At 25.1% G+C, this 26,951-nt stretch overlaps 1 protein-coding gene across 1 annotated transcript in view; it reads right to left on the bottom strand.

Moving 5' to 3' along the window:
• The window catches only part of LOC100204855 (stalled ribosome sensor GCN1), a 78,365-nt gene that overhangs the window by 45,722 nt on the left and 5,692 nt on the right, over positions 1 to 26,951 (bottom strand). The window contains exons 2-18 of the mRNA XM_065807054.1: positions 25,446 to 25,509; positions 21,245 to 21,303; positions 19,837 to 19,909; positions 18,702 to 18,897; positions 17,141 to 17,197; positions 16,680 to 16,763; positions 16,304 to 16,372; positions 13,531 to 13,636; positions 11,976 to 12,050; positions 11,200 to 11,328; positions 10,939 to 11,088; positions 9,599 to 9,696; positions 9,404 to 9,479; positions 8,531 to 8,577; positions 6,903 to 7,002; positions 5,419 to 5,511; positions 5,098 to 5,173 (exon numbers count right to left, since the gene is read on the bottom strand). Coding sequence (XP_065663126.1) covers positions 5,098 to 5,173; positions 5,419 to 5,511; positions 6,903 to 7,002; positions 8,531 to 8,577; positions 9,404 to 9,479; positions 9,599 to 9,696; positions 10,939 to 11,088; positions 11,200 to 11,328; positions 11,976 to 12,050; positions 13,531 to 13,636; positions 16,304 to 16,372; positions 16,680 to 16,763; positions 17,141 to 17,197; positions 18,702 to 18,897; positions 19,837 to 19,909; positions 21,245 to 21,303; positions 25,446 to 25,509 — 1,552 coding nt within the window. The remainder of the gene's footprint in view (positions 1 to 5,097; positions 5,174 to 5,418; positions 5,512 to 6,902; positions 7,003 to 8,530; positions 8,578 to 9,403; positions 9,480 to 9,598; positions 9,697 to 10,938; positions 11,089 to 11,199; positions 11,329 to 11,975; positions 12,051 to 13,530; positions 13,637 to 16,303; positions 16,373 to 16,679; positions 16,764 to 17,140; positions 17,198 to 18,701; positions 18,898 to 19,836; positions 19,910 to 21,244; positions 21,304 to 25,445; positions 25,510 to 26,951) is intronic.

Consider the following 26,951-nt stretch of genomic DNA (forward strand, 5'->3'; position numbering starts at 1 on the left):
AGTGATTTTAGAAGATTCCGTACAAAACAATGATCTAGATTATACAGAAGAATTTCTTCCCCTCAAAAAGCCTAAGAAAGGACTGTTTGTAAGATCACTTGCTAATCCTTTAAAAGTTAAATAGGTTTGTCAAATGGCTGACCACTTGAACCTATCCCTTAATCAAGCAACAGGGATCACAGCTGCAATATTAAATAGTAGTGGAGTTGACTCAGACACTGTAGCTATTTCAAAAACTTTGTGTCATCAATATCTTCAAGAATATAGGGCCATAATGGAAGATGAAATAAAATCATTGTTTGTTGCTCCTGAAATTTGTGTTTTGCACTGGGATGGAAAAGTTATGGAGGACCCTCACAAGAAACGATCAGATAATTTAAAAAAGTTGAAAATCAGAAAGTTGCTTTTATTTTTATTTTTTATTTTTTTGTGATTAACCTCCCCAAGGCCGAAAAGACCACTACAGATGAGGAGGCTACTTGTGGATATAACCCTCTCTCAACTCTATAACTCCGAAACACGAACCTTGACAAACAAGGCCGTTGCACGGAGAAGCAAGTTGAGCGCGCAGACATACCATTTTGCATGCAGACATCATGTACTGGAAAGACTGCAAAGCGCAGACTGGCAAGCACTCTATGGACATAACCACAGCCCAAATAATGAATACTTTAAGGAGTTCCAGGAAAAATGGGACTCTATCTTGGACAAGGATGACTTCAAAAGCTTAGATGTAAAAGTCAAAAATGAAGCTACAGCAAAATTCTGCAATTTCTATTTTCAAAGAGGAGCTCAAGAATAAGAATTTTAAACTAAGAGATTATAAGGAATGCACAGAACTTATGCTAATTTTTCTTAGAGAAATTCCAGATAGAGGTGTACATTGGCGCAAGCCTGGGGCCTTTTCATCATGCAAGATAAATGTCGTTGGTGATATATGCTGCTAAAACGTATCTCTTTAGAGATTCTATGGGCTGTAATGAAATAACTACTGCGAAGCTGAGAGATATATGTCTTTTTAATGGTCTTGTGTATGCCAAGCACTGGATAACATGCCCCCTCGAAGCTTACACTTCTTTTAATGACTTGAAACTTTTAAATGAGTTTAAGCAGTTTTTTCATTGTTTTCAAAAAGGTTGTCAGACAATGAAAAAAATAATATTATTGAGAAACTATAATTCTATTGTGGTGAGCTGAAAAAAAGTACACCAACCTTTCCTGTAGGGACAAAAAAAGCATTTCAATCAAAATACTTTTAAATTATCTAATAGTGCAAAAATTAACATAACAAATAGTTAAGAAAAAACAGCATTTTTTAAAAAAGTTAATGTCATTCGAATTATGAACGATAATGTGTGTGTGTATATATGTATGTATCTATGTATGTATATATATATATATATATATATATATATATATATATATATATATATATATATATATATATATATATATATATATATATATATATATATATATATATATATATATATATATATATATATATAGGCTTGGTTGGTAAGCGATCACTCTCGATTACTGACCATGGAAATAATATTTAGTTGCAAAAAACTGGCCAGATTTTTTTGTCGTTTTGAGAACATTTCAAAAAACAAAATAAAAGCGCAAAAAAGATTAACTGGACCAATGAGAGACAACTATCAAAGAGTATAATATAATTTTTATTTATAAAATTGTATCTTATTTGCAGTGCTGGATTAAGGAGGGATGGGATGGGTTTTGTTGTGTATGCTTTTGTTTCATTTATCTATGTTTGTGTTCTGTCTCGATCTCTGGCGCGGTGCTAATCCACTTGTTAGTCACTTTATGTATGTAATTATAATATACAATGTATTTATAATAACGAAATGTTGCACTATGTGCAACACTTTGTTTGTATATGCTTCTACATAACTTAACATAACATAACTTGTATATGTTTGTACATAATATTTTATATATACTTGTACATTTTGTATGTGCTTCTTACATAAATTCTTGGATCCAGGCTGGCATGGAATCTTTTGTTCCTCCTCATTTTTAGTCAAGCCTCACTCTTCTCCATGGTTTTCCTCTGCTGCAATTTTCAATAGAAACCATTACTTTCATACCAATAAAATAATTCTCCAGAAAACAGATGCCTGTTTACTACTGCTAAAAACCATAGTAAAAAAGTTTTATCTAACGCCAAAGCCCGCTATTCTTAAGTCACGAAATCTTGTATTTTATCTCAAAGATTAGGCTCTTATGACTTCTGGAGAATCTTTAACAGTATCTATAATAAGGGCAAATCTGTTATTCCACCTCTCTTGTATGGTTCAGATTTTGTCACCTCACCTAAAGATAAAGCTAAAATGTTTGCTAAGAACTTCTCATCAATCTCATCTCTTGATTCCACTAGTCGCATTCTACCTGATATAGCAGACAAACAGATTAACCAGTGCCTGACGTTTGTATCACTCCAGCATCCTATTTTCATAGGAGACCATTAGTCTTCTTCCTATCTTAAGCAAGGTTTTTGAATCTTAAATTAACAAACACTTAATTTCTCATCTTGAATCTAATAACTTACTTTCTGACCATCAATATGGATTTTGTACTTCTCGTTCTGCAGCTGATTTGCTAACAGTAACAACCAATAGGTTTTATCGTGCATTAGATATATGTGGAGAGGTTAAGGTTATCACTCTCAACAATTCTAAAGCCTTTAATAAAGTTTGGCATGCTGGTCTTCTACATAAGCTCTCTTCTTACAGTGTATCAGGTAAAATCTTTAAGACTATTGAATCTCATTAAATGTAGTATAAAAGTTGATGGACAGATTTTCCAGAAAATCTCACATCTAAGGTGGCATTGTTTGCTAATGATACTACAATTTGTTCTTGTCTTGATTAGAAGCTAACACTCTCTGATTGCTCAGAGGGGGCATTTGAGCTTGAAAAAGATTTCACTTCTGCTACAGCATGAGGGTCTCAGTGGCTGGTGAACTCAAATAAAAAATTTTCTCAGCTAATCGTAATAGATTTAATCTAGATCTTCCTAAATTTATGAATGGTAATTTACTCGATGAGTCATCTACCCTTTATCTTCTAGCCTTAACTCTTTTTTTTTCTTCTCGGAAACCAAATATCAAATCGATTACAAAATTAGCATCTGCCAAGGGTGCATCTCTTTATCATGCTCACCACTTTCTTACTCAGGATTCTCTTCTATACCTCTGTAAATCTCAAATCCGTCCTTGTATGGAATACTGTTGCCATATCTGGGGCGAATCTTCCAATGATGCCCTTTCTCTTTTAGACAAGATGCAAAAACGCATTGTCAACATAGTTAGACCTGCTATTGCAGCCAACCTCCACCCATTATCATATCATCGTAATGTTGCTTCTCTTTCTCTTTTCTATAAATACTATAATAGGCACTGCTCTAAAGAGCTAGTATCTCATGTACCATCTACTAAAATTTATTCTCGTCATTCAATTAAGTGTCATTCTTTTACTGTGACTTTTACTGTGAAGTGTTCCAAAAACTCTTATTCATCTAGTTTATTCCCTTAGACATCAGTTCTTTGGAATTTACTTCCTTAATCTTGCTTTCCTGATTAATATAATTTTCAATAACCTAAGTTTTCTGTATATCATTATCTTTCCTTTTCCAGTAACTTCCAAACCTAATAGTGGTTGCTTGCAGCCTTCCTGGAACAAAGATTAAAAAAAAAAAAGAAAAAAAAAGGTCCCAACTATGATGGTCTTAATGATTAAAATATAATAATTAATAAAATATAATAAAACAACAAAAACCTTTTTTAGTTTAACTTTAAATTATAATTTTAAAGTTACAAAAAAAAAAAAAGGTCTGCTATAAAATATTTGCTTTCTTTCAGGTATACATTTTTTTCAGAAATTTGCATGGACACATAAATTGTAAAAAACCTGTTTTATTGAAGCACTTGTTTAGAAAATGAACATTTTTAATTTGTTTTATTTAATATCCATTTTATTTTATTATTAAAAAGCAATTAAAAACATTTTTGAGTAAAAAAGGTAAAAAATTATGTTTATAAAACAGTATAACACCTTAAGGTAAAAATTTTAAAATTTTTACCTTGAGGTGTTATAATGCCTTTAAAATAGTCTATTTTATAGAACACATTTACAACAGTAGAAAACATCTACAAAAGAAGAACCCATTTAAAACAGAAGAACACATTGTAAAAAGATTCAAACTCTATGAAACATTAAAAATTTGATCAAGACAAAAACAAAAGTTGAAATTAGATGATGAAGAAATAACAAGAATTGTAAAAAAAATTAATGTAAAAGCACAAATTATCTACCATTAACAGAAAACACTATATCACTAATATCAATTAAAATCCCATTCATAAGAGTTTAATAAACATTTATAGCTAAAAACCATTTTTAATAAAAAGAATGAATTTTAAAAAAAAAGTATTAATTAATCCTAGTACCATTTTGGAAGAACGTCTTTTACCCTGAACAATTCTAGTTTAACTTAAAAATATTTGCTGACACACAGAGATAGGCAAAAAAAGAAAAAAAAAAAGAAAACTTTTCATTTGAGTTGCACAAGAGGAACATCTAAACATTATGGTGGATGTTTAATACTTTAGGTGTATGCAAATGAAATGGTGATGGTAAACTAGAATACTGATGAAACTATGAATGCTAATAAGTATAAATGCTAATAAAAATACCTAAAAATTAAAAATACCCAACCGTAAAGCTACAAACACAAATTAAATGAAAAAGACCAGTACAAAGAAACAAGTAAAGCAAGGTACTACTGGGAATAGGTTAGGGATCAAACCAAGTTACTCTCACTTACAAAGCAAGTACTCTACTACAATATTCAATACTGTTTTAAATGATTGAATACAATAATGCATATTTAAAATGATTAAACACATTTTAAAACATTTTAAATTTAATACTTTTATAACATTTTAAATACTTTTGAAAGAAAGCAAATAAAATAACAATAAAAATGTAAAAAAGTTATAAACAACCAAATTATAAAAAAAAAATTTTTAAATATTTGTTTTAAAAATTAATTTTAAATAATTGTTAAACTTACTTTACATTTTTTCCAGCAACTTTTTCATAATGACTTGTAAAAAGTACAGTTGAGAATTTCATTAACTGATTTAGTTCTAATTAATATAAAAAATATTCAAAAATCATTAGGAAAACTTTTTTCAACAAAATAAAAATCACTACATAAAAAAAAAAAAAATGAATATATAAAATTATAAATATAAATATAAAAATACAAAATAATAAATATAAAAAAGACAAAAATAAAAAAACAATTATAAAAAAAAGAAAATTTCTTAAAAATTTTTATATCATATTAGAAAAAAGCAGTTGCACTATAACATTCAAACCAGGTACTTACGTTCCTTATTCGCAGCACTCATAAACTTTTCAGAAAGTAATGGCTTTTTAGTATGATGAAGAACAAAACTCCAAAACGAGTCCAACTTGCTATCTAAAATCAGAATAAACAACTCTTATTATTTTTCAAATTGAGAGTAATTTTAAACTCTTAAAAAAAAACTCTTTTCTCAACTTAGAAAAATAATTTTCTAAATTTTTAGGATTAAAAAATGTTTTAGAAAAATATTTTATAAATTCTTGACAAATTAGATCTTTTTCCTTAAAGGAAAAATTTTATTCAAACAATTTTTGCTTTTAATAACTCATTGCATCATCAAATTATAAAAGAAATAAACCAGACTTAACCTAATACTTTTGAGCTTTTACCTTAATTAGAATTTTAGTTACCTTAAGTAGAACTTCTTCATTTCTAGAACTCATTTGATCACTTGATTATATATTACTATATCTATTATGATCACATGATCAAAAAGGATCATGCTTAATTATATTTCTCTGATATTAAACTACATTTACGGATTCTCTGATGTTGTGTAATCAATAATTAAAAAAATAAATTATCTGTTAATGATATTCTAATTAATGATATACTACATATTATAATACTGCTACCGCTATGTTCTTATTGCTACTAAACTTAGTTAAAGAACTTTAAAAACCTTCATTCCCCACAACAATCTTTGAGTGTTGCAGGAAATAAATGATAACAAATTTTACTACCATCTTTTAACACTGCTAGCTCTAACCTAAACACGATAGCTCTAATCTTTTTGAATGTCTTAAACATCTTTTAATGTAACAGTCTTTCACAGGAAGATGGGCGATCGACGTCTTTATATGACCAGTAAAAATAAAAAATAAAAAACTTTACTAAAGCAAAAACACACAAAATAATAAATATATATATATATATATATATATATATATATACATATATATATATATATATATATATATATATATATATATATATATATATATATATATATATATATATTATTTTGTGTGTTTTTGCTTTAGTAAATTTTTTTTTTTTTTTTTTTATATTTCGTTAAGATTTTTTTTTCTTTTTTAAAGTTTTTATTAGATAAGTTTAAGTTTTTGTAGCGCATTTTAAAATTTTGAAAGTCAAAAGCTGCAGTCAAATCGTCAAGGCAAAATATAATTTGCCTGGTCATATAAAGACATGCGATCGCACGTGAAATATTGATGTAACCAAAATCACAATTTAATAATAAATCATGCTATTTAATAATCTATAGATAAAACAAGCTACAGAAATTAAAAGTAAAAACAACAACAAAAAAGGTCTTATTGCTGCTCTACTCTAAAAACCTACCATGGTTAATCTATGATCATTATTAGTTTAACTTTTTCTAAAAAATATCCTTATTGTTAAACAATAAAATAAATTTATTTTCATTTTAATCATTATTTTATTATAATAATAAACATATTGAGTCTTAAAACAAAATTTAGAACCTTTTGAATTGTCCAATGCAGATATACAAGCGACTAAAGTTGATGCTGCCAAACTTTCATAAACACTGCATACTTGATGTGGAACACTTTTTTCAACAGTCTAAACAAAGCTTTTTAAGTTAAAAGTGCATTTTGTTAACAACTATGTGAAATACATATAAACATGTATATGTATGTATGTATGTATGTATGTATGTATGTATGTATGTATGTATGTATGTATGTATGTATGTATGTATGTATGTATGTATGTATGTATGCGTGTATTTAAGCCATCTCAGGAAAGGAATGTGGTCGTACGCCTTAGATGACCACGCATAAAATATTTTGTTTTTACAACTTGACCACGACAGTTAGGATGTTTTGTTAATTTTAAGTGTTTCAAAATCGCGCTGAAACTAAAAAAAAAATTTTAAAATAATTTATCTAAAGAGAAGAGCTTTAAAAAAAGAGAAAAAAAAACTAAACTTAAAAAACTGAAATTTAAAAAAGAAAATAACTTATATTTACATTTTTTTTTAATTTTTTAAAAAAACCTTTTTATACTATGTGAAACGCTTTGTAAATTATTATAAATTATAAATATATTAATTACATAAATTATTATGTTTACTTATTACTTTGTTAAATAAACTTACAAATTCCTTCGAATAATTGTTTACAATAAACCCATTTTGTTGCAAATGAAATTACTTATAATATTCTTTAATATTATAGGTAATTATTTCATTTATATAAATATGTATTTTTTATGATAAATCTTTTCAAATATTTTCCATGATTAATTTTTTACTTTTAAGAGCGAAAAACTTTAGCGCAAAAACAAATGTTATGTAACATAATTCAAATTTGTCAGTGTAATAAAAAGTACTGGTTTTTTAAAGAATAAAAAAATAAATTACGTGCAAATTTTTATTAAATAAATTTATAAAATAAATTTAAAAGGAATTTTAAAAGCTTAAATATGTATTTAAAATTTATAAAAACCAACTTTTAACTAATTTTAATGCTTCGATATAAGGGTCAAATCATTATATTTCAACCAATTTGAAGAAAACTTTGTGGGTCACTATCTCTAATTTTTCTGATTTTTATATATTGTTATGTACATTATGTAGATAGGTTAAATTTGAAATTTCAGACTTCCAAGTACAATAGTTCAGAAGTTATAGTCTTAGAAACGAGACACAGTTTCATTTTGGCATATTTTAGCAACTTTAGGATTTTTTCTAAAGTTGAGGGGTCATAAAAATGAGACACTTGTTGAAAGTGAAAAAAAAGTTGTACAGCTCTAAGTAAGTCTGTTTTGACCATTTGTAAATTGAAGGGGGCCACTGTGTCATGTTTCCAAGGCTATAATTTCTGATCCGTTGTACTTGGAAGTCTAAAATTTCAAATTTAACCTATCTTCATTGCAAATAATAATATGGAAAAATTAGGAAAATCAGAGATTTTCCTAATTTTTACATATTGTTATTTGGTGACCCACAAACCATAGGTTGTAATATAATGGTGACCCACAAATCATTGGTTGTAATATAATGATTTGACCCATAAATGATAAAAACCGGGCTATTTAATTTTAAAAAATTTAAAGCTTTAGTGTCAAGCAATAAGATATAAATCACCTGTACAAGCATATCAAGCAACTGAAGACTTTGAACTACGTTATTACCTGAAAATCAAAAATGAAGAACATTTATATTCTACTTACTTGCAACTGAAAGAACGATCAAAATATGAATCTTATCACAAAAACAAGTATTTGCTAAAAAATTACAACAAACTACATAGCTAGCAACAAACCTAATTAATTATTAATGTCCATGCTATATATTTAAATATATAACGTATTTTATCTCATTTAAAAGTTATATTTTTTTTATATACATAAATTTCAAATAATAAAAGTAATAACAATAATAATAATTATTATATATGTGTGTGTGTCTATATATATATATATATATATATATATATATATATATATATATATATTTATATATGTATATTTATATATATATATATATACATATATATATATATATATATATATATATATATATATATATATATATATATATATATATGTATATATATATATATAAATATATATATACATATATATATATATATATAAATAATGTATACATATATATATATATATATATATATATATATATATATATATATATATATATATATATATATATATATATATATATATATATATATATATATATATATATATAATAGTTAGGGTATCAGTATATATATCAACTCATAAAGGGTAAACATATGAAGGAGTTGCTGCTATATCAACTGAGGGTATAAGTGGGTAGTGTTGAGTTTTTTTCGTTTTTCTTTTCTCTTTAATCTTATTTTTGCAAGAAAACATTTTTAGGTTGACAAAAAAGGTTGGTATGTATATCTATATGCACTATCGTATAAATAATTTTTTTATTTACAGAAATATAAGATATAACATGTTGTATTTAAACCTTTGATAGCTTCTTTTGCCATTTGAAAATAATGAGCTCGAATTGTTGGCGTACTTAATTTTGCATTTACACCTTTCTAAATAAAAAAAGTTATAAAAATTTATAAACTAAAATTTAATGTAATCAAAAAAATAAAAATAGATCCATAAAAAAATAAACTTAAAAAAAATATAAAAATAAACATAAAAAATAAACCTTAACAACATCTACAAAGTTGGTAGGTAGATTTACTGTAAAAAACTTTGCCCAAGATTTTAAAGCACCTAAAGCTTTTATTAATGTCCCTTCATGTCCTATAAAAAAAAAAATCATTTTATTAAGCTATCTTCATGACTTTTTAAAACTTTTTAACAAAAATAAAATTAAAAAAAAAGTTTTTCTTTAATCACAAAAGTTAAATATTTTCTGACATTAAAAAACAACCCAATAGTGTTGCGAAGGTAAAATTTACCGGTAAATTTACTGGAAAATTTTGAAAAATTACCCCCTGGTAAACTTTTTAAATTTTTATTCATTTATTTTTATATTTTTTTATATAAAAAAAAAATTTTTAAGGAAAATTTACATTCTTCGATTTAAAATTTACCACTAAATTTACCGCTAATTTTTGAATCAAATTTTACCAGAAAATTTACATCACTACAACACATAACACTAACAGTTAAAATTAAAATTGGTTTATCTATTTTAACTCCCATAAACTTTATCATATTGTGTAACCTTTCTTAAGAATATTCCTTACAAGTTTTTGTAAGTTGAACTATTTTTTAGACTTCTGTGAATAACCTTCCCTTAATTTATGTTTGATTTTATTTGAACTTTTGTTATATAAATTATTATATTTAATTTACAGAACCTTTACTGTATATTTTAGCAAATTTGCATTTTTAGTATATACAACTAAAAACAAATGTTTTTATTTTATTTATTTATCATGTTTCATGATGGGACATAAAAAGCATACATTGATGTGTTTGTTTTGCATATTTGTCATGTTTTATGCTAGGATATAAACAGCTACCTTAATTTTCAATTTGTTATTTTACATATAGTAAAAAAGTTTTTTTTTGTGTTTGTGTTGTTTTAAAATATAAAATATATGAAAAACTATTTGATAAACCAAATATATTTGCAATACACTTTTTTGTTTTATTTTTTCTCTCCTTTTTTTTCTTCAAAAGAATATTATGAAAATATATCTTTTTTTATTACCAAACAGTTTGTGCATAATTTTTAGATTAAAACTTATATTGCGAATATTTATATAATTAAAAGTGAATATTTGTAGCATAAACTTTTTCGAATACAAATTATATTGTGGTAAGAATTTGTTGATAGTGCAAAAATATTATGGTGTAGTAAGAATTTGATGTTAGTGTTAAACCATTATGATGTGGTAAGAATTTGATGTTAATGTTAAAACTTTATGATGTGGTAAGATTTTGTTGATAGTGTTTTTTAAATTCTTCTAAATTTTTAAATTTAAATTTGCCTTTAAGGATTTAAATATATATATATAAAAAAGTACTGATTACCTTCTTCAAGAAGAAAAGGATACATCTTTTCAAATGTAAATGTGGCAAGCATTTCCATATTAGCAGCAGTAGATGATATGTTAGCTATGTTTTCTATGGCTGAGAACACAGATGTGCGTTGTTCAGGAAGAGAAAGTTTACCTTCAGAACCTAGAAAAAAAAAGGGTCTCACTAAATGTTTAAAACATGGCCACAAAAAAAAAACTTTCAACAATGTTTTTTTTTTTAAATAAGAATGAATATTCTATTTAAAAAGATTACCTGACAATATCTTGAATATTTGATTGATAAGTTTACACACTGCATTATGATCGCTACATTGTTGTACAATTTTTTCAATAGCAAACACAGCATCATCTCTTAAACTTGCATTTTGAGATGTAAAATGAACTAAGATGCATATATAGCTTTATTTTTCAAATATATTTAAAATAAAGAATTGGAGAAAAAAAAGGAGAAATAACAATAAAATAAATGTCACAATCAAAATACACAGAAAGTACACAGATCCAGAATAACAGCTGATTGTTGTGGATCTGTGTACTATTTCTATTGTGACATTAAAACAATCAAGTAATACTAAAAAACTAGAATGTAAGTAAATAGTACTAAATTAACCTTATGATTGTGTGAAATATTTGTTAGATTTATCAATAAATAATAAAAATGATAACAGATAAATAACTTATTTAGATCGACTTGAAAAAAATGTATATCTTTGCTACTGGTGGGCCTGGACTCTAATAGATCTGTTGATCCTTTAATTAGCCTTGACTTTTCAAAATTTGTTCATCTTGTCATTATATTTCCTTTTGGACTTGAGAATTTTGAATTGGTTTTAATAGCAAAAATTATACTATATTTTATATTATATAAAAATTATATTATAGTATACTATTTATTTCGATTACTATTATATTAATATTTAAAAATTTCTACTCATAACTTTTTTGTTTATTTTCTTTTTTAATTCTTTTATTATAAAAATAACAATTGTTAAAAAAATATTTATAAACAAAAATGTACAGTATATTTACCTGGAATACTCTGTGCCAATTCATCAATATACTGAGAGAGATCAATAGATAAACCAAAAAAAAAGTATCCAACAGCTTTGAAAAAAAAAAACATAAAATTATACATAAAAGCATTAAAATATACCATAAACATAAAAGTTACACATAAACATTTAAATATACCATAAACATAAAAGTTACACATAAACATATAAATATACCATAAACATAAAAGTTACACATAAACATTTAAATATACCATAAACATAAAAGTTACACATAAACATTTAAATATACCATAAACATAAAAGTTACACATAAACATTTAAATATACTATAAAAACATAAAAATAATAAATCTTGCATTTTATCTTGAAAACTATGCTCCAGAGAATTTTTGAAATCCTTTAATTGTCATTTTAATACTTTTCTATTAAATACTTTAAATACTTACTTGATGTGATTTTTAACTATTCCAAAGATGAGATAGAATTATAAACTTTTAAATAGTCCTGTCTAACCCTTGGGAGAGATAAAAAATTAGTTACCTCTTATCCTAAAAAAAAAACTTTTCCTATTATCTTGAATTTAATGACCACACTTTTATAGTCATCCCAAAAAACAGAGTAATCCATTGCTAGACACAACATCTGTTGCTAAACTACATCTGTTGCTAAAGCTCACAAAATCTTGGTCTTTGTGTTTTACAGTTTGGAAAAAGACAGTTTGTGGTCCAGACAATATTTTTATAGAAAAAATTTATTTATTTGTGCATTAGATGGAACAATGAAACAAAAGACTCTTCATGTAGTGCTAACCGTGACTCAAAATAATCTAAACAGTTATTTTTCTAATGAACCACCTTTAGGCAAGGTCTAAAAACACATTATACATGACAAATAATGTACACATTATACATTACATAGTACTAAGTTGTATCCTTTTTCTGTAATTGTTTTTTTGTGTTTGAAAAATGTTTATTCAGCTTAATTTTATTTAGCTTTTTTTCTTAAACATCAAATTCTTTATATATATATATATATATATATATATATATATATATATATATATATATATATATATATATATATATATATATATATATATATATATATATAAATTTATTATTTTATTAATTTAAGCATAGATATCAGATAAAATTATTAAATATGATCCTAAAGTATAAAAACAGTTGTCAGTTGTCACATTTTTTAAACATAAAGACCTACACAACATATTACATAACTTTAATGCTTAGGGTGAAAATAATTTTTTTTTTTATCGAATTTAGCTATAAAACCAAGTTAACCAAGTTCTTGTTTTAAAGTTACCAATTTTTAAAACAAGAACTTAATTTGTTATCTATAACAATCTAAAATTTAATTTTTCTGTTATTTTTTTATGCATTTTTTACTTTTTTAACTGATTATGTTAACTAAATTTTTCTTCATGTTTTTAACTGATTATTTATATTAACATTTATTTATATACCTTAAATTACAATTACTTTATAAAATGTAATATAAATACACTTTACATCTATTTTTAAAACGTCTAACACTACCACACACCCTACCTTGCAATATTGTTTCTGGATTTCTTAGAAGTCCTTTCTTAATATCGGGAAAAATTTCTTGAAAGTCACCATGATTCAAATATTTTAGCATTGGTTTTACTTGCTCCTAAAATTATTATGGTTTGATGTAAAATATTGCATTTCACATAAAACAACACAAATAATATTTGTAAATGTTAAAATAATATTTGTAAATGTTAAAATAATATTTGTAAAAGTTAAAATAATATTTGTAAATGTTAAAATAATATTTGTAAAAATTAAAATAATATTTGCAAATGTTAAAATAACATTTGTAAATGCTAAAATAATATTTGTAAATGTTAAAATAACATTTGTAAAACAATTATGATTAACTTTCATGTTTTATGTGCAAACAACTGTGACTTCATATTGGGTTGGCTAAAAAGTATTAAATAATCTTTTTAATTTTTCAAAAATTATGGAAGCTACTAGAAATTTAGGCTATTAAAATATGCAGAGGGCACAATAAAATTTACTTCATCTTTGACAATATTATTGCAAAATAAATGCAGTAAAAATTGTACGAAGTGTTGCTAAATTCTTCCTACTTAGCGTCAAGAGATTTCTATGTGTTTCAATGACTAAGTTTAAGACGCATAAAAAAATAGATTCTACAACAAGTAGAACAAGTCCAACATTGCCTCAAGCATTTCTTTGATTCATAGCCAGAAAAGTTGATAAAAATTTTCAAAGTATCACTGTAAATCAGATTTGAATTTATTTATAAATAATAGGGATGGTTTAAATAAATTAAATTTTTTATAGATTTGTATAAATTTTTATAGATTTGTGTAAATTTTTACAGATTTGTATAAATAAAAAATAAATAAAAAAATTACAAAATAAATATAAACACAAAGAGGTTACCATAAAACATAGAAACGAGGTAAGCAAATTTAAACCAATCTCAAACACTTTTAGATCAGCAATTAGGTCAACATTACCAAATGCTGACCCTAATTCCGAGGGCTGTAATAGTAATGATGATGATGATGATGATGATGATGATGATGATGATGATGATGATGATGATGATGATGATGATAATGACAATGATGATGATGATGATGATGATGATGATGATGATGATGATGATGATGATGATGATGATGATGATGATGACGATGATGATGATGATGATGACAATGATGATGATGATGATGATGATGATGATGATGATGATGATGATGATGATGATGATGATGATGATGATGATGATGATGATGATGATCTAAATTACGTAAAGACGTATTGAGTATTGAGAAAGACGTATTGAGTATTGAGAAATAAAAAAATATTTATAGTAATTTTATGTACAAAATACTTATAAATACCATTCTACCATAAAACTTTTCAAATTAGTTATAAAAATAATTGCAGACAATATTGTTTAATTAAAAATATTCAAGAAAAACTTTTGTTTCCTCTTTCTTTTATGAACTTTTTTAAGTCAATAGATGCTCAATATGAGAATGAGATAATATTATAATATGAGATGCTTTAACATTAGTTTGCTCTCGTGTTTGTCCTAATATCCTTAATGTTTTTTAATTGATATAAGATTTAACATCTCCAAGATTTTAAACAAGTTGACAAGTTGACTTACATAATTAAGTTTTATACTCATCACAAAAGGCTTTTAACATTCAACAAGTCTTTGCAGTTTTCAGCTTTATCTATTTTCGTAAAAGTTTTTTACAACATCTACAAACGACAACCAAGCAGTTTCGCTTGTGGATGTTGTGAAACATTTCGTTTTTCCTTGCTATCCATAATTTTACCAAATTCTTTATCATTAATATGATAAAGAACTTGTTAAAACAATTAAATTAGCAAATTATATTGGCTTATCAAAAGCCTTTTTCTCAAATGACGAACCTGCCAATGTCTTAATTATATACTGAAAGCAAATGCTATCAGTTTTCAGTGCTTTAACAAATTGTTTCATAAAACCAAGTTTAAAAATAAAAAAACATTTTAATTGAAATAAAATATAAATTAACAAAATTTTCTCTCTTTTTCAAAAGCAGGAAACTTTTTTTAAGCTGTCAAGATGGTACTTTTCCTAAAATCAAAAGGCAAATAGTTCTGCTGCTTGTTTCGAAAGTCCTAAATCAGGCACTAAGTCATTTAGTGACTTATAATAACTGAAATACTGAGGCAATTTCAAATGTTTTGCGTTCGAGGAGAAGTCTTTCAAACCTTATACTAATTCTTCAGTTTTTGTAGCAGACATGTTTTTTTCATCTTCTTACCTGAACCTGATCTTTTCCACTGATATAACTGATATAAGTTGGAACAATGTTTACACAATTTAAGTTTATCATTATATACTCGATTTAAAAAAAACAATGAATTACTTTTGAATGAAAATGAACTACTTTGAAAAATTGAAAAAACTGGCTTTTGCAATAAAACTACAGCTTGTCAACAAAAATAGAGATTTGAAATCGAGATAGAGATTTGAAATTAGTCTTTAAAAATACATAAAAAATCAATTTAAATATCTCACGCAACAGAAAAAAAAAATTTTCTGTTGCATGAAATTTATAACACAACAATTATAACATTGCCACTTAATACCAGCGAATATATACGAATAAATACAAACTAATTAACCATTTTATTAATCTAAAAATTGAATAAATCAAAAATATGATTATTTGTTTTGTGGTAAATACATTTCATACATATTATTTTATCTACCCAGTTACAATGGTATTGCATTATAATAAAAAAAAAAGATTACTAGTGAATGTTTTGGTGCAGCGATTTTCGTCTGAATACAGTTGCGAATAAACAAACCAAGAAGTTTTTTCTAAAAAAAAATGACAATAAATAAGAATAAATTTAAATATAAATTGTGTAAAATATAAAATACAGTAACATACAGCTAGTTAAAGTAAAAATAATTTTATAAAATTTTATTTTACTATAATAAATAGCTATAAAAATAGTATATAAAACCAATTAAAAAAAAGTTCACTTAATTTCATGTTTTACCCTAATTAATTACAACATACAACTAAAGATGATAAATAAAAACGAAACTTAAAGTTAAAAATATAGACTTTAAAACGAATTCGCAAAAGATTTTTTCTTAAAAGTTTTTTTTATAAAACAACCTTTATTGAGTCATCAACCAATGAAATAGCTTTATGAGAAGTCAAATACTGAAAAATCAATCCAATAAATGACATAGATTCAGTCTAAATAAAATCAGATAAAAACATATTGAATCTTTCATAACCATTGTGATTTTAAAAAGTATTTATATCTATTATGTAAACTATTGTAATGTAAATGATTAATGAAAAAATTTTCCTGCCACATTATGCTGCCACAAATGTTGTCTTAATGTGCCACAAATGCGGTAGTGGTGTAGTGGTAGAGCGATCGCTTTATAAGCGATAGGTTCCAAGTTTGATTCCCACCACATCCCTGGTAGTACTGCACTCAACTTGTTTCTCCGCGCAGCTACTTTTGTGTAATTTACCTCCTTGGGGAGGTAAATTACACAAAAAAAAAAAGATATCTTTTTCATCAAATACATCTTTTAATAATTATAAAAAACAAACAAACAAACCTCAAACTTGCTATTGTTCAATATTACTTCAATATACTTTAAAAATATCTCAGGTTTCTAAATATGTAAAACAAATAAAACTTAAATTTATATTTTCATACTTTATTATATGTCATATATTTATACTTTTATTATTATATTATTTATTTTGTTTTCCCAAATACAAAAATAAAGACAAAAATGTTTAATAAACATAAAAGTCCTTTACAATTATAATAAAAACTGGAAATATTAAAAAAAGTTAACAAAGTTTGTTTTAAGAAACACTCAATTATTTACAAGTATTGATTCAAAAAAATTATTTTAAATGTTTTAAAATATGCGAACATAATGTAAAAAATATTTATTTAAATGTTTAATAATATTCATCGATTGATAATTAAATGTTCATTTTCATCTTCAATATTATTTATCTAAATGTTTGAAAATGTCAAATAATAAATTTATTATTTAAATCAATCTGTTTAAATCTTGAAAAAAAATCACTTACGTGTTTTCTCTTCAATATTTACTAAACTTATGTTTAGTAAATAATGAAGTAAAAATTAAAGGACTTCTAGATTTCTTATCAAAACTTTACAATGATGTCATATGCTAAAACTTTTTGGAATTAAACACACTTGAATAAATTATAAAGTCTGTAGATTGCATCAAAAAAAGCGCATATATTTTAAAGACTTGATAACCACACTTAGGGGCTGTTTATATGAAGCAGGCCAGCTCAATTAGCCAGGCTGACTAAAAAAATAATAATATTAAAAAATACATGCTTACATTGGAATTTTTATTTAAATTTGAATTAAGCATTTTTATTTTTATTTAATTAGTTGTTTTGAAAACAATTAAGAATGTTTTTGATTAGATATAAGGATTAGCGTAATTTATTTTATCTAATCAGCTACATTCATAGGCCGGGCTGGCTTACTTGTTCGTGTTTATATGGAAAAAAAATTGTCTCACCTGAGTGGCATCCCACTGAAACTAGGCAAAATCTTAGTTATCCGGGCTGGCATGTTTCTCATGTTGACAATGTTTAATTTTTATAGGTAAATATTAAACATACCAAGATCTCGTTTAAGTGCTAACCGGGCTAGACCACTTTATATAATTAGCCCCTGAATAGAGAATGCCAAATTGGATAAAATCTACAAAGTTAGTTTTTCTTGGTATGTGTTTATTATTTTGTTTTAATCAAAAAAATTCAGCCTAAACATTTTTTTAAATTGTTCTCTTTAATATGAACACAGCTTGTTTTTGCACTTTATGATCCAAAGATTTTGTATAGCATAAATTCTTACTGCTTTAGATCCCATTATACAACTAACTTATATATTTAATTAAAAAGACAGTTGATTTTATTTTTAAATATACTGATTGGCTATTTACCAAGTCATTTTCATTGGTTAATTATGTATATTTTTTGTCTGCTTATATTTCTATGTAAAGTCTTTATCTTTAATATTTACTTCAGAGTTTTATTATAAAATTGAATTAATTGAAAATATTATAGAAAATAAATTAATAAAAAAAAACAATAAACTTAATTACAACAACAACAAACCTTATCCTGCATAAGAATTTTTTTAGCTGTGTTTGAAATTCTTTGCGCTCTTCTTGAATGATGTTTACAAACTGCGCTATAAGCCAAAATCTGAACCTCAACTAAAAGATGGAAATCTTCTTGATTTACATTGATACTTTTTGAAACCTCATTACACCAAGAAAGTAAAAATACTGCAGCTGATGCACCAGCATAACTAAAATAAATATATATAAAACATGTGAGTATTTATACACACACATACATATACATAAATATATGTATGTATGTATGTATGTATGTATGTATGTATGTATGTATGTATGTATGTATGTATGTATGTATGTATGTATGTATGTATGTATGTATGTATGTGTGTATGTGTGTATGTGTGTGTATGTGTGTGTATGTGTGTATGTATGTATGTATGTATGCATGTATACCTTCAGCAGGGTCACTAGGAAGCTTCCTGATGATCCTGCTGAAGAAACTACCTTTGGAGCCTTGGAGAGGTGAATTCAATTTTAAAAAAATTACTTTATCATTTATGCAATTTTTTAGACATAAAATGTCAGTTAATTTCACATGTGTACTAAAATAATTCGGACAGTTTATTTCATTGCGTGCAAAAACAATTCAGACTAATCTCAGTTAATGGTTTATGCCAGGCAATTGTTTAATGCCTGGTGGCTTTTTTGAGATAAACATAAAACATATATTTAGATCAAATTATTCAACTTAAATATCGTCGGTATACAAAGGAAATGCATGAAGTTCATTTTCGATAATATGGAGTTATTTATACCACTATTTAGTATTTTTTTTCACTATTTAGTATTTTAGTAATTCTCTATTGTTTGATATACCACACAAATTTAATAAATCAATTATTTGTGAGCTATTAAGATTTTTTATTTCAACTATTACACAAATAATTAAATAAATAAATCAATTATTTGTGAGCTATTAAGATTTTTTATTTCAACAATTACACAAAAACTTATTATTTTAACTATTACGCATAAACTTATTTGTTCATTGTCTCAAAATGATGTTTTTGGACTTTGTGCATTTCCTTTGTATACCAACAATATGTAGAAAAATAGGTTTAAAAAACAATGAAAATATGAAAGGAAAAAAGGAAATTTATTTTTACCTTGAATTAGACTTTGCAAGTCCAACAGCTTGAGGTTGAACTTCAGTTAAAAGTAGCTTACCAAAATTGACTCCTAATTAAAAAGTAATAATAACAATTAACTTTAAAATGTGTATGTATGTAAATGTATGTGCGTACATAAACTTGTAAAAAGTAAATACCCACCCTTTGAACCCTTTTGTAAAATTGTGCATGTGATCACATGCATAATTTTACAAAATTGTGCACGTGATCACATAATTTTCAGTTGAGAACAGTAACTTTTAGTTGAGAACAGTAACTTTCAGTTGAGAACAGTATATTCAGTTAGGACTAGTATAAGATTATGAATAGGATTAGAAAAGGAAAAAGAGTCTTAAAAGAAAAAATGTTTATTATATTCAAACTAAATCAATAATGAATAAAAAAAGATATGTCACTGTATATTGATAAAAATTAATGTTTAATAATTTAAAAAAATTAAATTTTTTCAGCTTAGTAATAAAAAGATTTTCTTTTGTTTACAGATCTTATTATATCCAGTATATCAATTCTATAGGTTACATTGAGATTTATACAGCAGTAATTTTATAATAATTTTATTTTAATTTTATAATAAATAAACCAGTTACCCAGATTTACAATTTAAAAAAACTGAAAAACATTTTTTTGAAATTTTCTGGTTATTGCCAAGCCCTACTTTAAAGTTTTTATATGAAAAGTAACTTCAAAGATACAATTTAACACTTCAAAATGTTTAAAACACAAGGTAATACAAGTTAACACTTCAAAGAAAAGTTACTCTTTACTTATATGGAAACCTGATCAAAAGATTAGGTTTCTATACACGTGACACTATTAATACCAATCATTAACTTATTACCATTATGTTTATAAATATAATAGTCATTATACTTTTATTTTTGCAGGTTTATTTAATCAGGTTATGAAAAGGTTAACACCTTTGCTTTGTTTTTGACATTATTTTGTTTTGATAATATTTCTTTGGTATTTTTATAACCAATTTATTCTTTATTAAGTAGAAAAAAAAGAACCTCAAAGTTATTGTAAACTAATGATATAAAACCAGTTTCAATTAAGTTTTCATAGTGTTAACAGATATATATATATACTTTTTTAAGTTAATTTAACTATGTGGTAGTAGACTAAGAGTGGAACTTTGGCCATGTTTAACAAGTGGCAAATAACAAGTGTTTAATAAATTTCATGTTTTGAGTTTAAGGTTGAAAGAGTTTCAAAAATAATAAAATTAAAAAAATGTAGCCACCTCAATAGTGGCCAACTGTGGCCCCCCTTCCTTTTCTATAGCCTGAAGGGTGGTCAACCATAGCCCCTTTATATAGCCCTAGGGAAGTAATTTGAAAAAATAACATCAAATAATATCAAGAACTAAATAAATAAAACAAACCATATTTTGCGAGAACTTTCTGAACAAATGAAACCACCAAATATCGTGACTTTTTGTCCCTAATTAAAATAAGGACTTCGTTAAATATGAAAAATTAAAATTTTTAGATCTCTGAGTTTACTTAAATTAAGAAAAAATTCATAGAGAGAAGTAAAATATCAAGATAAAATGTTAATTTATGACGTTAAAAAAGGAATTCGATTGATAACTACCACTTATTGATTACTTCTTGTCACTTAATGCAACAAATAATTTTCATTTATTGCCATGCATAGTTAATTGAGATTATTATTAATAATGTAAAATTAACAAAACAAAATTTATAAAAACAAAAATTATTTTTTTTTTAATTTAATATACAATTACATAATTTAATAGATAATTCAATTCACCGCTTAAATTTAATTGCTACCCTCGTGCGGTAAACAAATTTCACTCTGCCCCAAAAATCTCTATATTGCTTAATTAAATTAATTCTAAAAAAGCATATTGCAGCAAAAGTTCTTTTAAAATATTATATTTAACCATAATAGGTGAGCCAACCAACTTTCTTATAAGCTATTGAGCTAACAATTTATAAAAAAGTTATTTTTAATTATTATTTTTATTAACTATACCTGACAATGTTTTAAAGCCTTAAATACTATATTTAATGCAATTCTAAATCACTATACATTTATTTAAAATTTATTCATAAAAATAATTTAATGATAAGAATTATAATATAAAATTAGATCAACAAAAATATGAATATCTATGTAAAAAAGTTCAAAATAGTTTCTTAAGTATTTAAAAACTCCAAGTTTTAAAACTCTCAAGTATTTAAAAACCCTTTTTTTACATTTATAATATAAAAATGATAATACATACAAAAGAAGATGTTTGAACTTTTTAAAAATATATTTAAAAGAGAACTACGCAATTAAAATAGGAGTATTTAATTAAGAGAAGTACGCAATTAAAATAGATCAAAGTATCAAAATCATTCATTCTCTTTCATTCTTGTTTTATCTCTGCCACATAAAAAGACATGAGGGTAATTCCATGTGAAAACATTCAGATCATGCAACCCTAAGTCTCAAATTTTGTTGTTTTTTACACCACTCAAAAATTTTAATAAGTTATGAACATTTCTAAAATTTTATCATCTAATTTTAAATGGTTTCAACGATATCACTCTTCAAACTTTGCTTTGAACCAACAAAGTCCACCATTTTGAAAAATGGTTTTGGTTATTGTTTCTGTTCTGTGTGCAATGGAAAGCTGAAAATGTGTACACTTACATAGTTTGAGCCAAAGAATCCAATAAAACAACTTAAAATGTTTAAAAATTAACACAACACCTGTAATATTGACCTTTATTGCAATTTTACTGGGGCAAGTTTAATTACAAAAATGCAGATGTAGCTCAATTTTTTTTTAGATGTCCTGAATAGTTTAGTTAGAGTTATTACAAAGAATTGGATTGTCTTTTCTTAAACAGAAAAAAAAACATCATCAAATTTACTTAAATTTGTTACTTAAAAAACAGGAATTATAAATAAAGGAAGGAAAAAAAAGTTGGTACTCTTGAGTGCTTAATACACAGCAGTTGATGTTTAATAATTTTCAAAAATTTTCCCACCCACTCTGAGCTTATTAAAACCCCTTCCCCCTGTTTACTAAATTTTATTCAGGGATGCAAAGTTCCAAAAAGAACTTTGGTTTGAAAAGTCACAAAAAGACTTCCTAGTTTTTAGTAACCAGGAGCTCTAAAAATATAAAAAAGCTTATGAACTTCTAATGGGATTAAACTTTTAGTTTTTGAACCCGCAGTCTTGGGTATAATGGCAGCAAGGACTCCAGGCCAAAAAACAATAACTTTCAAGTTATTTAATCTTATGAATTTTTTTTGTAGAGTCAACCAACATGTTTAGAGCTTCTGAACACCAGAGACCAGGAAAAAATAGAGACATAAAGCCGGAGTCCTTTTGGGAATCCACATTCTTGATTTTACTTGTGAAAAAAGAAACTGTATCTCTAAACTAAAAACAAAAAATAACTTTTATTTATTATTTTGCAATTTCTGACACCATTCAGGTCATAAAAATTATAAAATATAAACCCTCCTGTTGATTAACCCTTCCTCCCCCCCCCCTTCCACCTTTCCTTTTCTATCTCCCCTCATTTATAACATGTGAACAAAATCTTGATTTATCTATTGATTGAAAGAGTTTAACAAGTTTATTTGGCTTCATTTTGTTTGATTATGTGACCAGTATGTTTTATAACCGTTTCTCTTCCTATATTGACAACTTCCTCCACAACTCTAAATTCAATTGAAAAAGATAGCACAAAATTAGAAATATCACCTCCAGAATTACCACAGAATTAACACTTACCACTATTGCAGTATGTTGCCTAACTGGAAGTCCCTTGCCTATTGCTGTGAGAAGTATCTTCTTTAAAATACTTTTAAGTAAAAAAACAAAGATTGTTTATATCTGTTATGATATATTAATGATTATTACATTCTGACTGTGAATTCATAAAATAATGAAATTGATGGTAGAAATTGATGGTAAACAATTTTATTAAAATATTGATGTTTTTAACCAATAATTGTCTCATTCAAATGTTGGTCACTGGTCAATAAAAAAGCAAATGTTTATTTTTCATAACAATTAATTAAAACTTGTTTAGTTTAGTAATAGAAATTTAATAAAATTCTTAGAAACATTAAATAAAAAAGTCAAATTATGATTTTAAATTTCCTCATTAAAATTATATACTAATGATATATATTTGACAATGTTTTTTATTTGTCTTAAGAAAATACCAAAGCTGATAGTCTTTGGCCTTGCCTTGCCATAAGGCCAAAAATTAAGGGCTTTGCCTTAGTCTTAGCCTTGAAAATTTTGGCCTTGGCTTGATTGTTTCCGCCTTGGCCTTAAAAATAAAATATATAAAATTAAAGAATTAAAAGTTTTCATTCTTTATTTTTATGTATTTTTGTTTTTGGCTTTCATATATATCTACAAGAATTCTGTGCATAACCTTGGTTTATTTTTACAAAATTTGGTTTTATTGTCACAGCAATTGTTACCTACAGTTTTGTTAATAATTGGTCTTAACATAAAGGCAAAAATTTAAGTCTTTGGTTTGAAAATGTTTGCGTAGACCTTGGCCTTGCCCCTGTCCTCGTAACTTTTGGCCTTGGCCAAGCTTCTTTTGGCATCGTTAAAAACTCTGGAAAAGACCACAATCCTATTCATATAATTATTCAAGACAATTAAAAAAAAAAAATTTAACTTAAAAAAAAAAAAAGAGCCTTTACATCTGCATTTTTTAATTCAACTAACCCACGTTAAAATTTTAATAAAGTTTTGAAATTTAGGATCGGAATTTATAAAGTTACCAACTGATGATAACTATAATGATGATGTATAACTGCTGTGTATTAAGCACTTAAGAGTACCACCTTTTTTTCCTTTCAATTTTTATAATTCATGTTTTTTAAGAAACAAATTTAAGTAAATTTGACTATTGTTTTTTTCTGTTTAAGAAAAGACCACAATCCAACTCTTTGTAATATTTCTAACTCAACTATTCAGGACATCTGAAAAAAAATTGAGCTACATCTGCATTTTTGTAATTAAACTTGCCCCAGTAAAATTGCGACAAAGATCAAAATTACAGTTGTGTTAATTTTTAAATATTTTAGTTGTTTTATTGGATTCTTTTGCTCAAAATATGTAAGTGTACACATTTTCAGCTTTACATTGCACAAAGAACAGAAACAATAACCAAAACCATTTCTCAAAATGGTGGTTTTGGTTGGTTCAAGGCAAAGTTTGAAGAGTCATACCATGGAAACCGTTTGGAATTGGCTTTAAAAAATTGTAAGCTATAATTAATATAAATAATAATTAAAAAAACAGTTTATAAGAAAATTAGGTGATAAAATTTTATAAAAGGTTCATAACTTATAAAAATCTTTGAGTGGTGTAAAAATTAGCAAAATCTTAGATTTTAGGGTTGCATTTTATAAAAAAATTGGATGCTTTCACATGGAATTGCACTTCATTGAACGAGAAAAAAAAAAGCTTGAGAAGATTGCTGAGAATGAAACAAGTTTAATTTAACATTTATTAAATATGAAATTATCTTTTATTTCTTCCAAGAATATAACCCACCACATGAATAATAATTATTGACATACCTGTACCGCCATATTGTTAGCTTTATAATCTTTACAATTCCTTTTAAATGTGCATCTTGAAAACCTAAACAAATAACAACAAAAAAATTTTACTTAAAATAACACTAATATGTCAAGAAATTCATTATAAAATATAGTATATACATATTTACTTACTTAACAAAGTAATTAGTAAATTTTTATAAATTATAAATATATTAATTACATAAATTATGTTTATGTAATTAATATATTTATAATATATAAAAATTTACTAATTACTTTGTTAAGTAAGTAACAAATTACTTTTAATTATTGTTTACAACAAAGTTATCTTATTTAAAGTTTCAAAGAATATTAGGTTTCATTTATATAAATATTAAATTATAAATATTTATATAAATAAAGGTTATTTCATTTATATATGCATTTTTTATGATAAATCTTTTCAAACTTTTGCTATAATTGATTTTATAAACACTTTTAGTAGCAAAAAACTTTTAGCGCAAAAAACAAACATTATGTAACATAACTTAAATTTTAAAAAAATGGAATGTACAGGTTTCTGTAAGCATTAAAATAACTATTACATTAAAATTTTATTAAAACAAATTTAATAATGGTTTTAAAAACTGAACAATTTGTTTAAAATTTATAAAAAATTATCGGACAAAAATTAAATAAATACTAAAATATAATTTTAAAGTAAAAATAATTACTTGTAACATTTTAACATAAATGACAAAAACTGAGCCGCTTAATTAAAAAAAATTTAAAGCTTTGACATCTTTTAAATAATAAATCAGTTCAAAAAATAATTTATTTTATTAATGTAACTGCATGTTCAACTTAACTTTCTGTTTTGTATAAAAAATTAAAAGTTCAAAACATGAAGTTTATATAATATACTGAATTTACTAATAATTTTCGAACCATTAAAATGATTATGAAATCAATGCGCACAAAATGACTGATAAATGCTACTTTTTACTGGACTAGTGCCAGATATTGGATATATATATATATATATATATATATATATATATATATATATATATATTTATATATATATATATATATATATATATATATATATATATATATATATATATATATATATATATATATATATATATATATATATATATATATATATATATATATATATATATAGTAAGTGACCGGGCACCAGCCCAGCTAAAAATGAGACTTTTTGCAAACTCGGCCCCGGCAAAATTATAAGGTTCAGCAAGGGTTGATAGCAGGGGCTAGAAGAAAATTCATAATACTTAATATACTATAATTTATGCTTACATTTACTATTTATTAAATACTGACATATATTTATATATTTTTAAAATTTAATTTAATTCCAACAAGATTGCAAGCAACCACTATTAAGTTATGAGTTACTTTAAAATAGAGAACAAGTCAAAATACAATGAAACGTATAACTGAAGACTTAAAAAGTTGTGTTGTATAAAAAAGGAAAAATGAAGATGGGTGAGAGTTTCAAGGATTTTTTGA

This window comes from Hydra vulgaris, chromosome 10, assembly GCF_038396675.1.
Source record: "Hydra vulgaris chromosome 10, alternate assembly HydraT2T_AEP".
Classification (NCBI taxonomy): Eukaryota; Metazoa; Cnidaria; class Hydrozoa; order Anthoathecata; family Hydridae; genus Hydra; species Hydra vulgaris.